Source organism: Ursus arctos, unplaced genomic scaffold, assembly GCF_023065955.2.
Source record: "Ursus arctos isolate Adak ecotype North America unplaced genomic scaffold, UrsArc2.0 scaffold_3, whole genome shotgun sequence".
Taxonomy (NCBI): Eukaryota; Metazoa; Chordata; class Mammalia; order Carnivora; family Ursidae; genus Ursus; species Ursus arctos.
The window spans coordinates 15,116,274-15,130,112 of NW_026622985.1; the positions used below are offsets into that span (position 1 = coordinate 15,116,274).

A 13,839-nucleotide genomic window follows, 5' to 3' on the forward strand; every position below is an offset into this window, starting at 1 on the left:
TCATCCTGGAAAACCTAGCTAGTGAAATAACACAGGAAAAGGAAATAAAAGTATATAGATTTGGAAGGAGAAAATAAAACTGTCTTTGTTGACAGGTGAAATCAATGTCTATGTGGAAAATCCCAAAGAAACAGTAACAACAAAACTCCTGGAAACAATAAGAGACCACTATAGTAAAGCTGCAGGTTAAAATTAATATACAGAAGTCAATTACTTTCCTATATACCAGCAATGAACATTGGAATTTGAAACTTAAACCAATTTCATTTACACAAGCACACAAAAAATGAAATACATGGGTAGAAATCCAAAAAAAATCTATATAGGGTCTAAATAAGGAATAGTCAGTCAGAGAAAGACAAATACCATATGATTTCACCCATATGTGGAATTTAAGAAACAATCAAATGATCATGGGGGGGCGGTTAGAGAGGCAAACCAAGAAACAGACTCTTAACTGTAGAGAACAGACTGATGGTTACCAGAGGGGAGAAGGGTGGGAGGGTAGGACCAATGGGTGATGGAGATTAAGGAATGTGCTTATTGCGATGAGCACCAGGTGCTGTATGAAAGTGTTGATTCACCTGAAACTGACATTACACTGTATGTTAACTCACTGGAATTTAAATAAAAACATGGATGGATGGATGGATGGATGGATGGATGGATGGATAAACAGACAAAACTACAAAACTGGTTAAAGGGATCAGAGATTTAAATAAATGTAAACATAGGCATTGTTCATGGATAGGAAGGCTCAATATTGTTAAGATGTCAGTTCTACTGATTCTAAAATTTATAAAGAATGGCAAAAGACCCAGAATAGTCAACTCAATATTGAAGGAGAAGAACCACGTTGGAGGACTGATACTACCTTACTATATAAAGCTACAGTAATAAGACAGCATAGAACTGGTGAAAAACAGACACAGAGATCCATGAAATATAACAGAGAACCCAGAAAAAAAAACCACACAAATATACTCAACTGATCTATGACAAATAAGCAAAGGCAATGCGGGGAGCAACGACCATCTTTTCAACAAACGGCGCTGGAGCAGTGAGGCAAAAAAAATTACTCCAGACAGACCTTACCCCGTTCACAAAAATTAGCTCAAAAGGATTATGGACCTAAATTTAAAACACAAAATTATGAACTTTCTAGAAGATAACAGAGGAGAAAATCTAGGTGACGTTGGATTTGGAAATGAGTTTTTAGATACAACACCAAAAGAAGAAGCCAAAACAAAAAACTGGTAAGTTGGACTATATTAAAAATAAAAACTTTTCTGTGAAAAAGACTGCTAAAAAAAAAAAAAAAAACCACAGAGCCCAAAACCTGGAAACATTTTTGCAAACCATATTTATATAAAGGATTATATTTGAAATTTACAAAGAACTCTTATAACTCAATAATAAGTAGACAAACAACTCAATTAGGAAATGGGCATAAGATCTGAAGAGACACCTCGCCAAAGATGATGTACAGAAAGCAAGCTAGCATATGAGATGATGCTCAGTATGTGTCATTAGGGAACTGGAAATTAAGACAATGAAATAGCATTCTATAGCTAGTAGAAAAGGAAAAAAAAAGTCTAAAATACCAAATGTTGACGAGGACGTAGAGCAACAGGAATTCTCATTCATCGCTGTTTGGAATGGAAAATGACAGAACCACTTCGAAAGGCATCTTGGCAGTTTCTTACAAAGCTAAACATAGTTTAACTTTACAATCCAGTAATCATGCTCCTAGGTATTTAGCCAACCGAGCTGAAAACTTATGTACACACACACACACACACACACACACACACACACTGCATATGAATGCCTATAGCATCTTTATCCATAGTAACTAAACACTGGAAGCAACCAAGATGCCTTTCAAGAGGCAACTGGATAAACCTAAGTACATTCACACAATGGGAAAATTATTCAGTGCTAACAGAAAACGAGCGATCCAGAAAATATCGACGAAAGACACGGGGGAACCTTAAATGCATACTGTCAAGTGAAAGAAATCAGTCTGAAAAGCTACATACTCTATGATTCCAACTATATGACATTCTAGGAAAAGCAAACTATAGACACCGCAAAAAAATCAGTGATTGCCAAGAGTTAGGAGGGAGGAAGAGAGGGATGAGTCGGGGAAGCAGAGGGGATTTTTAGGGCAGTGATTCTATTCTGTCAGATACTGCAAAGGGGATACATGAATTAGGCATTTGTTAAACCCCATAAAATGTACAAAACAAAGAGCAAACATTATTGTAAACTATGAACTTTTTAGTTAATAACATTTCAATACTGGTTCATTAATTATAAAAATGTAACACCATCATATAAGATGTTAACAGGACAAACTGTTGGGGGGCACAGGCATATGGAAACTACTATCAGTCTTAATTTTTCTGTAAATCTAAAACCGTTTTAAAATATGGTCTATTCATTTAAAAAATATATCCATATCTTAAAAGGTCTAAGAAGGCAAACAATACAAAACTAAAACATTCCAAAGAAGAAAACTCTAGGCCCAGATAGTTTCATTGGTAAATTCTAATAAACATTTAAGAAAGATGTAATATGAATTATACACTATTTCTTCAGAGACATAGGGGTACCTTCTTCTCACCTCATTTTATAAGGCCTGCATTACCCTGACACCAAAACCAGATAAAGACATTACAAGAAAAGGAAACAACTAATATTTCTCATAAATATAGACACAAAAGGCAACAAAATAGTAAGTCCAGATATATGTAAAAAGAACAATGTATAACCAAAGTGGCTTATCTGGGGATGCAAGATGGGTCCAATATTCAAAAGTCAAAGCAACTGCCATATTATCAAACTCAAGAAAATAAAACATAATCATAACAGTAGATATGGAAAAAAAATGAGAAAATACAATATCTATTTATGATTTTTAAAAAAACTCCCCAATCTAGAAATAGGTCGGATTTTTAAAAATTTAAATAAAGGTCTATAGAGCTATTATCGTACTTAATGTTAAAAGACTGAATGCTGGGGCGCCTGGGTGGCGCAGTCATTAAGCGTCTGCCTTCGGCTCAGGGCACGATCCCGGCATTGTGGGATCGAGCCCCGCATCAGGCTCCTCTGCTGGGAGCCTGCTTCTTCCTCTCCCACTCTCCCTGCTTGTGTTCCCTCTCTTGCTGGCTGTCTCTCTCTGTGTCAAATAAATAAATAAAATCTTAAAAAAAAAAAAAAGACAATGCTTTTGCTACAAGGTCAAGAACAAAGCAAGCATGTCACTTTTCCTCATCAGCTTCCTACAGGAAGTTCTAGCCAGTTCAATGAGGCAAGCAAAAGAAATAAAAGGTATACCAACTTGAAAGAAAGAGGTAAAACTGTCTCAATTTGCAGCTGATATTTATTGTTTACATCACCAGCTCTCAGCCTGACAATTTGTCCTCCAAGGGTACATATGACAATGTCTGGAGATATTTTTGCTTGTCACACTGGGGGTGTGGACAATGCTATTGTCATCTAGCGAGTAGAGGCCGAGGATGTTATAAACATTTTACAATGCACATGATACTACCTCTTTTTTTGACGGCGGGGGGGGTGGGCGGGGAGGGCAGAGGGAGAAAGAGAACCTTAAGCAGGCTCCACGTCCAGCACAGATCCCGAGGCAGGGCTCAATCTCAAAACCCTGAGGTCATGACCTGAGTCAAAATCAAGAGTGGTCACTTAACTGACTGAGCCACCAGGTGCCCCAGATATACCTCTTTCTAGGAAGAATTATCTAGCCCCAAATGGAAGTAGGTCTGAAGTTGAGAAACCCTGGTCTGCATAGAAATTCCCAAGGAAATTACACCAATGCTTCTAGAACTAAGTGCGTTCAGCAAGTCAAAGAATATAAGGTCAATATACACATATCAATTTTATTTCCATATACCAGCTATAAAAAAGAATCAATAGTGTGAACTTATGGTCTGTATTCCTACTCTGTCATAGTTTCTCTGCTATGTGAATATGGGGAAAAGTTAAAAATAACTAGCACCCTTTAGGTCCCAGGCACTTTATGTTTTCTCATTTTTTTTTTTTTTAAGTAAGCTCTACTCCCAAAATGGGGCTCAAACTCACGACCCTGAGACCAAGAGTCACACGGTCCACCGACTGAGCCAGCCAGGCACCCCTCATTTTAATCTTCTGAATATCATACATGAAGAAATGGGTGCTTTTTCTTCAATGTTAAATTTTAAAATATCTTTTAATGTAAACATACGAGGGTGTATTTGTATTTATTTCTTACCTTTCTTTTCTTGAAAGAGAGCTGGTCGAAGTAATGCCAGGATCTTTTCTAATTTGAGGTTTTTCATACTTTTAAAATCAGGGAAGAACATATCAATAAAGTGGTTAACATCAGTTATATTCTCTTCAATATCACAAAACTGAGATACATGTTGTCTTTCCAGATATTCTTGTAAGCTGTAGAAATCCAAAATATAATTTGAGATTATTATAAACCGAAGCTTAATAACCATGCCAGATAATTAAAACTGGTAATAAGTTCACAAATATTTTGTGGTTTAATAAAACAAGTAAAAACTGAATGTCATAGACAATAAGTTGCATTCTTCTGTCAAATCAAAGAGTATGTATTTAACTCAACTTTTTGTTGAACCAATCCAAAAATCAATTACATGAAATCATGTATGCTTGACTTCATGGGAGGATAAAGAAGACCAACATAAAATACGGTTAAAAATGTTTTTCTTGGGGTATCTTCATCAGTGGGTTAAGTGTCTGATTCTTGATTTTGGCTCAGGTCATGATCTCAGAGTTGTGAGATCAAGCCCCACATCAGGCTCTGTAAACTCGAAAAAGAATCTTAAAATACTGATACTTCATTTCAGCTTTCCTCTCTCCTCTCTGAGGAGAACTGTTTCCCTTCCCCTTTCCCCCTCATATTGAAGGGTCTCTTTTCATTTCTTGTTTGGTCAAGGCTTCCCTCAAATATTTTTCAGGAGATATATTCCTAAGCCTGTCCTTGAGCATCTTCCTTTGCTTCTCGGTAACGGATATCCTGGCTTCATTAAGAGCCAGGGGGTCTGCTGTTCCTCTCATCAGCGGTCTGATGACAAGTTCCATGCCAGTTGGAGATTTTTCCCTTGTAAGGAACTTGTTCTCAGCTGCTGCCAAACATGCAGTTGGTGGAAGGGGATCATTTAAAGTGCAAATCACTGGGGGATGCACTGTCTCTAACAAATTTTAAACCAATTTAATTTTTTTTCAGATTTCATTTATTCATTTGACAGAGAGAAACAGAGAGCACACAAGCAGGGGGAGGGGCAGAGAGAGGAGGAGAAGCAGGCTCCCTGCTGAGCCAGCTGGGACCCCCATGTGGGGCTCAATCCCAGGACCTAGAGATCATGACCTGAGCCGAAGGCAGACGCCCAACCATCTGAGCCACCCAGGCGCCCCTTAAGCCAATTTTGAACTAAAAGTTGGGCTGATTTTTTAGCATCACCACGCACCAGCGATTCTAAACAATGTTAGTGATAAATTACTCCTCCTTGAAAAAAATCTTTTGTCTACATTCTAAATAATTCCTGTGGTTAGTGTTAAATTTTAATAATATATGCGTAGGCTTCAAGTTGGCATATTTTTATTACTTATCTTTAATAAACAGTGTACTCTAGCTTGTACTCCGCATGTAAGAATCAATTCTAAAATGACAAAGCTATTGGCAGAATGCAATTTCTGGAATTTATTGTGAAATAGGAATTTTATGTATCTCTATTAAACATGAATATACAGTAAAGATCCATTTTGAGAATGCCATTGACAAATCTTCAAAATTTAAGGCTTACAAACAAAATTTGCACTTTATTTCTGTGATAGACTAAAATACGTATGTATGAATTTTTTAAGAAAACACATTAGTATAACGGAACAGTATTAACCTATCACTTGTTTCATTTTTGGTATTAGAATATTTATTGTTATTTTTTTGCTTATATGTTTCACAAAGGACAGTTTTCACTATTTATGCTTTTTCCTGGCCATTATTATTTGCCTTGTTCAATAATTAGTACTAAAAATATTATCATATAGAGGAGAGGGGTGTTAAGAAAATTATCTGCTTGGGGTTTCCAACGTACTGAACACATCACTGCCTGTTCTCTGGAAATGGCATACAGTGTTCTTTCCCAGGATATTTCCGAGTCTGTGTTTCAGTACATCGGTCGAGGCTGGGCCACTGTAAGCCCCTTCAACTGGCAGATGCAAGCATTTCTTCGTTTCAGGGAATTTTTTTCCCTATTCTTCTTCGAATTATAGCTTGTTCATCTGTTCTTTCTTCTCTGTATGGAATTTCTCTTACTAGCACATTGGCTTTCCCAGTATATTCTCCACATGGCTTACTGTCTTGCTCTCACGACGTCTGTCTCATTCTATTTCTAGACTGTAAGCTATTTCTTTCATCTGATTTTCCAAGTCATTAATTCGAGTCCCAAATGACTACCACACTGTCCAATTCTCCACTGAATTTAGAGTTCGAATCACAATTTTCTAGTTCGGATTTGAAGGTCTCTTTCTATGTGTGCATAGCACTTGAATCTCAAGCAGTAGTACTGGTAGTACTATTACTATTAGTTTACTTAAAGATTTTTCCAGCCCTAGCAGTTCTTTTTTGCTGGGCTTATGGTTTTGACTTTTGTGTAGATCTTCCTTTCTCTGGCTGCTAGGGTCCCTGAGGTAGATAGTCTTTTTTCTTGGTTGATTTGCCGGGCCTTACATCTGGATTTTGGTATGTTAGGTGTTGGAAACCCTATAGTTGAAAGGCAAAAATGGCCTCTGGGCTATAAGTGAGGAGGCTGTCATTCCCTTGTGGGAACAAATGGTAAGAGCCCTCACAGAGCTGGTCCTCAAAGGCAGGCAATTTTGTTAATCCTGTTCAGCTCCATCTTGGGCTTGTGGGGGCGGGGTCAGGAAGGCCCAATGAAGGCCAGTATCAACCTGGCCCTGGGGAGTCACAAGTCTGTTTGTTCTTCCCAACACTGGTGGCTGTCCCTGGGTTCTCGTCCCCTGTGATTGAGCTCTGGCACTGACCAAGCTGTCAGTGGAGAAAGCACCACACCGTCCTTCCCTTCTCCTTAGTTCTGGACCAACAGAACTCCAGGTCTCACCTATGGCCAGATGCTTATGAGCACAGGTTCCTTTTGATTCCAGAGAGGCAAGAAAGGTCTGGAGATGGGAGCACACTGCTCTGATCCCAGAAACACTTTTAAAGATTATTTTAGGAATTGTATCTACTATCTTCAATTTAAATGAGAGTTTTATAAAAGAAAAACTTGCTCTCTATCGTTATGACATGTACAGACATAAATAGGTTACCAAGAATAGAATAGACACTTTGTATGGAAAGAGAAATACAATATATTATAGGAGGTAGGAACTAACATCTTCACTCAGTCATAAAGATTTGGAGCTGAAAGGGACCTTAGAGATCATTTCATTTCCTCCCATCTTTGTATCCTCAGGACTTGGCACATAGTAGGACCTTAATAAATACTAGGTAAATGGAAGGATGCATAAAAGAATGAATGAGGGAGTGAGTGAAGACTGCCAGTAACTACTTATCTGACTCTGAACAAGGTAGCTAAGAGAACCACAACTTCCTCTTCTGTAGAATGACTTGGAAAGCAAAGATAAACAACTCTGACCTTTGAGCTCTTAATACACAGGCTGATTAAGAAGACAGACATGCAAACAGACAACAGACTTGTAATAAAAAACCATCATGAACAAATTTGGGAGCTGGATGAAAACTGGATGCTTGTGTCCTGTTTTCCTGGTTCCTCCTCCCTGCCAGCCACTGGGCCCAGTGGGCTACTGCTGACATGCAGAAAGTTCTCCCAGACCATGTGGGTTCACATGTGAGTTTTTCTCTGTGGGGACAATCATCCTGACCAAGGAGCGGAGCTCCGCTCATGTTCACAGGAGGAGCCACCTACTGCTCCCAATCTAATTGCCCTGCTTTTAATTTCCTTCCTTCCTCACCCACCAGCCCCACCACCACCCAGAGGGGAAGGTGAGGAGGCTTTGGGGTGGGGGAGAGGTAGCCATAAAGAAAGAAAGTGAACAGACGTGTAAATCACTCATGAGAGCTTTTGTCCTTGATCCTTTGGGTTCTGGGTTTACTTAAAAGATGCAGTAGGAGTGCACGGCACCTGCTACGCTCTGCCCCCAGAACACGAGCTGTGAAAACGGATTCCCAGACAAACATGTTCCCCACTCCTCCACGCTGCCTGCCTATGGCCGCGGCTCAGGATAAACACGGGCCAAAGGCACATGGAATCTCTAAGTTCGGAAAGAAAACACTGCAGACTTTTCCGAAGCAAGATGAACACATTTCACTCCACCCCCACCCCGCCAAAGGCCTAAACCGTTCATCTTATTGTGTCGGTATTCAACGACTGGAGACGACTGCTTTTCGAAGTGAGGCAGACTCAGCCAAACCAAGGCACAGCGGAAAGCTGACTTCTCTTACGCCAGCTGCGTCAATGAGCGCTTCACGGAACACTTTAATAGCTTGAAAGTTCTGGTATGAAGTTTGGTATCTTTCTGAGGGCAACTCTCCCCACCCAAAGCTCCCCTCTGACCACTGACTACCATTCCCCCTTAACACCGTAAAACGAAGTACTACTGTTCACAAAGCCCTTTGTCGGCAGTTGACTTAACTATAAGCCCCTCGATCCCACGTAAAACTTGGCACTAATGACCATAGGGTCACCCTGCTGCCTAAAACGTATGACACTAGTAGGAACCAGCAGATACAGCCACTCAAGAAAAGCCACGACACACATTAATAAGACAACAAGGAAAGTTCTGGAGATGGCCTGCCAGAAAATGCAATGAAGACACGCTGTCCATCGGGAAGAGACACGTCAGGGAATCTCAGGACTCGGCTCCTCTTGGCAGGGTCCTGCTCAGCCACCTTTGTTTCTGGCATAGCCCTGATGACTCTTGCGGTCAACTGGACTTTCTGAGTCTTCCAAGGAATAAAAGGCACAAATGGCAGTGTGTAAAACCAACACTGTGTCTAGTACTTCTACTCATTTTCAAATATTTAAAAACCCATTAGTGAAAATATACCACCATTTAGTTCTTAGCAACTTATAACCCCTAACTGCCTTAAGTAAACAAGGGGAGAGAGTACACGCCATGTCTGTAGGACACAGGGCAGGTGGGAGTGCATGTGGGGAGACGGGAGAGGAGAGAGCCCTGGCAGGAACTACACATGCTCCCAATCTACCCCTGGGGCCCGAGGCTGGGAGGCCAGACTGGTGTACGGCTTTCGGAGACAAACAGGGCACATTTTTCCCTTTCTAATCCTCTTGACATAAACTTTCAGGCAAATTCCAGCTTTGCTGTATATATGGTTTTTTAGATTGACTAGAAGAAATACTTGTGGCTCCAACATAAAAATGTGTGTTCTCGGGGGCCCCTGGGGGCCCAGTCGGTTAAGAGTCTGCCTTGGGCTCAGGTCCTAATCCCAGCGTCCTGGGATTGAGTCCCACAACAGACTCCCTGCTCAGCGGGGAGTCTGCTTCTCCCTCTCCCTCTGTGCTCTCTCTCTCTCTCTTTAATAAATAAATAAAATCTTCAAAAAATGTGCTTTCTTAGATTTTGAGCTACTTGGATGTTCCACTTCATTACCTACTAACACAACGTATAGTGGTAAGTTTCCTGGTCTCGAGCTACCTGTCCCTCTTCTTCATCATTGGAGTTGTGACCCCAGGACTGTGATCCTCATAGATTCCTTTAGCTTCCGTCTCAGGATTGGGCTCAGTTTCTTCCAGGGCAGGCTCTTCCTCAGTTCCCTGAGATAGGACTAGAACATGGCTCAGGCCACCGGTCATAAAAAGGACAAAATCTTCAAAGTCAGGCTACAAAATAAGATGATAAATTGCTTACTTCAGGCTTCTGAAATAGATAGACTAAAAAGGCAGCCATTCTCCCACTCCGGCAACATCGTCCCCTTCCCAACCACTAGGCAAGGGAGTGTGAGCTCGATCCGCCCGCGGTGAACAGTCACATATTTGAAGGATGGAAGTTCGCAGCTCACAGGGATTGATCTTAAAGGTGGTCTAATAACCATCCTCAAACTTCAGGATTCTTCCAAATCATCTGCCGGGCTTTTTAAAACACAGATTTGGAAAGTCCAATCCCAGAGTTCATGACTCAGGAGGTTGAGGGGCTATGGAATTGGACCGTCTCAAAAGTTCCCAAGGGATGCCGAGGCAGCGGGTCCAACCTTTCCCTGGGTCTAAGAGAGGCGGTTTGAGCGTTCCGGCCGGCTGACATAGTGCCGTTCACTAGAACTTTCTCTGTTGACAAACATATTCTTCTGGGCTCTCCAACACGTATAGCCACGGGCAGCTACTGAGCCCTTGAAATGTGGCCAGTGCAACCTGAGACTCTCAATTTACTTGATTTGATTTTCATGAATTTAAATTCAAATAGCCACACATAGCTGATGGCTACCAGACTGGGCAGGAGATTTCCAGAAGCTATGTCTTCTGGCCCCCAAGCCACTGCCTTTCTTATACTCCCCAGGCAGAAGAGAAAATAGCTTGGGATGTGGGTCTTTAGGTAATGAAAGGATTGAAGCGCCCCATGAGGCTTATGACAAGGAGCCTTCAGCCTGGGATAAAATCTATAGGAAAGGCCTGGATATTCACTTCCAGAGGCTGATGCAGGGAGTCTGAGAGCACGTAGGTTGAACAGAGCTTCATTCCAACAAAGTACAACCGGACCATCCGCTCTTGCTCAGCTAGCCACTGTTCCTACTGGAGACTTCCCCGTCGTTACCTTCTTTGGCATTACCATCATCTGGACGCCAACAGGGACAACGGGACAATGGGAGCTTATCTGGCTGGTCAGACTTATTCATTTGCTTTTCTAAAAGGAGGGTTCCAAACTTACAGGAATCCACTGCATTTGAAAACACAGCAGCTTTTTGTGGTTTGTTTCTAACTTCCTTACCTGGTCTGCTATCCGATAATAGAAGTCCCTGACTTGTCGTTCAGTGAGCGCTCTCTTCTCCTCGATCTCTATGACAAAGCCTGCCTTGATAATCTTCGGGGAGAGAGAGGGACGCGGATCCAGACATGCGGGGAGCACATGAAAGACAAGTCAAGGACATTTCTTTCCTGTGTTTAACAAACCCACCAGATTTGAACACATTTCAGATAAAGACCTCAGCACGACCCACAGGGCACTAGGTCTGAAGAGTATCCGAACCACATAAAGAAGGCCCTTGTCATGCCTCCTGGTCTGTAAGTTCTCAAGGCTTGAACCAGAGACCCTGCAGTATGTCTATTATTTAAGTGACTTGCCCCAAAACTAAATTCCAAGGGACGATATCATGCTTTCTGGATCATTCACAAAGACATACATTTATAAGCACTTTTAACCATGTATCTTCAAAATTGGTTTAACGTTATTTTTTAAAAGGCTTTTCCTTTGTTAAGGCTGTAACTCATAATCTAGTATATTTTACACTTCACAGCAAAAAGCTATCCAAACTATGGGGAAGGTTAGAATTTAAGATTTAGCCACACTTTGTCTTAAAAAAAAAAACAACCTTATTTTAACGATAAATCCAGTTTGCATGTCATTCAAGCATAGTAAAATGTAACAAAGAGAAGTCTGAAGCAAATTATGCCAAGGATAATGAGGTACTAAACAATGTAATAAAAGTATAATCCGGGTTCAAAGCAACTCAGTAATTACAGTTTGATGGGAGTATCCAGCCCAGGTACCTCTGCTTCTATTATGAACGGAAACACTGTACTGGTTCCGCTGGTCCTTTGATAGGGCAGAACACTACTTACATATTTCTGACACCTCTCCTGACAGCCCAATTTGAATAATTTCTAAACACTCAAATCATGTCTTTGTTACATTACTTAGTGCCTGACAACAGAAGGAAAATCTAAGCAATCATTATTTAAACTTGGTAAGTTTTCCTAGCAGTGTGTTCATTTTTTTCTATTCAAAACATTCTCTCAGTTTTTTTGTCCTGTTTGCTATAAGCCCTTTACCGTATTCTAGAGAGGCGAGGTATTTAGGAGATACTCAGAATTTACATCTCTGAAATGTTATTTTCTATGATACAAATAAGTTTTTTAATTAAAAATAAATAAAATAAATAAAAAATAAAAAACAAAAAAATCAAGATGAATTTATGATTAATAGTATTGCCCCAACTAAAAGAACTATATAACTCTGAAAAGCTTATTGTCCTAGCTAATTAAAACATACTCGAATAAGGAACAGTAAACCATTACTATGTGATATTACTTTTTAAGCTTTATAAAGTATAAGTAACCTGTGGGGGATGGGGGTACACTTTGATGCCACCCCCCCACGTATGCACCAAAATCTGGAAGAAAAGGGCTATCCTTAGAGAGTGATATTATTAAATCAATGCACAAATGGAAGAGATCATACATCCCATGACCATGGACCATCGACCTTCTCATAGTTTAATCAGTGATAATGTTGCTGTAGCTAAAGAAAGTGCATGATGGGAAGTTCATCAGGGGATGGCCAACCCCTCCTGGTAGCTCCCTAGGTGACCTCCTCTATTCCCCAGGCAGCATTCTTTCAAATTTCAATTTACTGCTGCTGTGTCAACACAAAGTCATTGGGGGTTTTTTGTTTGTTTTTGTTTTTTTTTAATTTTTTATTACGTTATGTTAGTCACCATACAGGACATCCTTAGTTTTTGATGTAGTGTTCCATGATTCATTGTTTGCGTATAACATCCAGTGCTCCATGCAACATGTGCCCTCCTTAATACCCATCACCGGCCTATCCCAATCCCCCACCTCCCTCCCTCTGAAACCCTCAGTTTGTTTCCCAGAGTCCATAGTCTCTCGTGGTTCATTCCCCCTTCTGTTTACTCCCCCTTCATTCTTCCCTTCTTTCTCCTACCAATCTCCCTGCTATTTCTTATGTTCCATAAATGAGTGAAACCATATGGTAATTGTCTTTCTCTGTTTGACTTATTTCACTTAGCATAATCTCCTCCAGTCCCGTCCATATTGCTGCAAATGTTAGGTAACCGTTCTTTCTGATGGTTAAGTAATATTCCATTGTATACAAAGTCATTGTTACGGAGTCAGCAAAGTACAGCCTGCAGTCAACATATGGCCTGCCACCTGCTTATTGGAGAGTGGCCACGCCCATTGATTGACCTAGTACCGCCGGCCACTTTCTCAATGTGACGGCAGAGCTCGGAAGTGGTGACAGTGATCATATGCCCCACAATCCTGGAAACGGTTACTCTCTGGCCCTTTATAGGAAAAGTCTGCTGACCTTTGGACTAGAATGCAGTTTTCCTCTCACCAAGATTTATTTTAGCTCTTAAGCGAAACATTAAATGCTTCCTTTACTCTACCTAATGATGTACTGTATGGTGACTAACATATCATAATAAAAAATAAGTAAATAAATTAAATAAATAAATTTAAATAAATTAAAATTTAAAATTAAATTTAAATAAAAAATTTTAAAAATGCAAAAAACTAAAAACAAAAAATAAAAAGGACCCAACATACAGAAAACAAAACAAGCCAATGTGAGCATACAAGTTTCCGTTGTTAGTAACCAAACAGGGAGAACATTTGTTATGATCCAATATAAGAACTGTGATTTTTATCATTTACACTGGATGCTGCTAGAGCAGAGTTCTTTAAATCAAGATGCTTGAGTAGGTCTAACTTTTGTCAAGACAAAATATTCCAAGCCTTTCACCAAACGCTTTCTCCAAAGCCTTTCACCTAGCACCAGAAATTCGTTATG

At 40.3% G+C, this 13,839-nt stretch overlaps 1 protein-coding gene across 1 annotated transcript in view; it reads right to left on the minus strand.

Moving 5' to 3' along the window:
* Positions 1 to 13,839, minus strand: part of NME8 (NME/NM23 family member 8) — a 49,391-nt gene that overhangs the window by 19,276 nt on the left and 16,276 nt on the right. Inside the window, exons 9-11 of the mRNA XM_057304481.1 lie at positions 11,014 to 11,106; positions 9,730 to 9,914; positions 4,274 to 4,449 (exon numbers count right to left, since the gene is read on the minus strand). Coding sequence (XP_057160464.1) covers positions 4,274 to 4,449; positions 9,730 to 9,914; positions 11,014 to 11,106 — 454 coding nt within the window. The remainder of the gene's footprint in view (positions 1 to 4,273; positions 4,450 to 9,729; positions 9,915 to 11,013; positions 11,107 to 13,839) is intronic.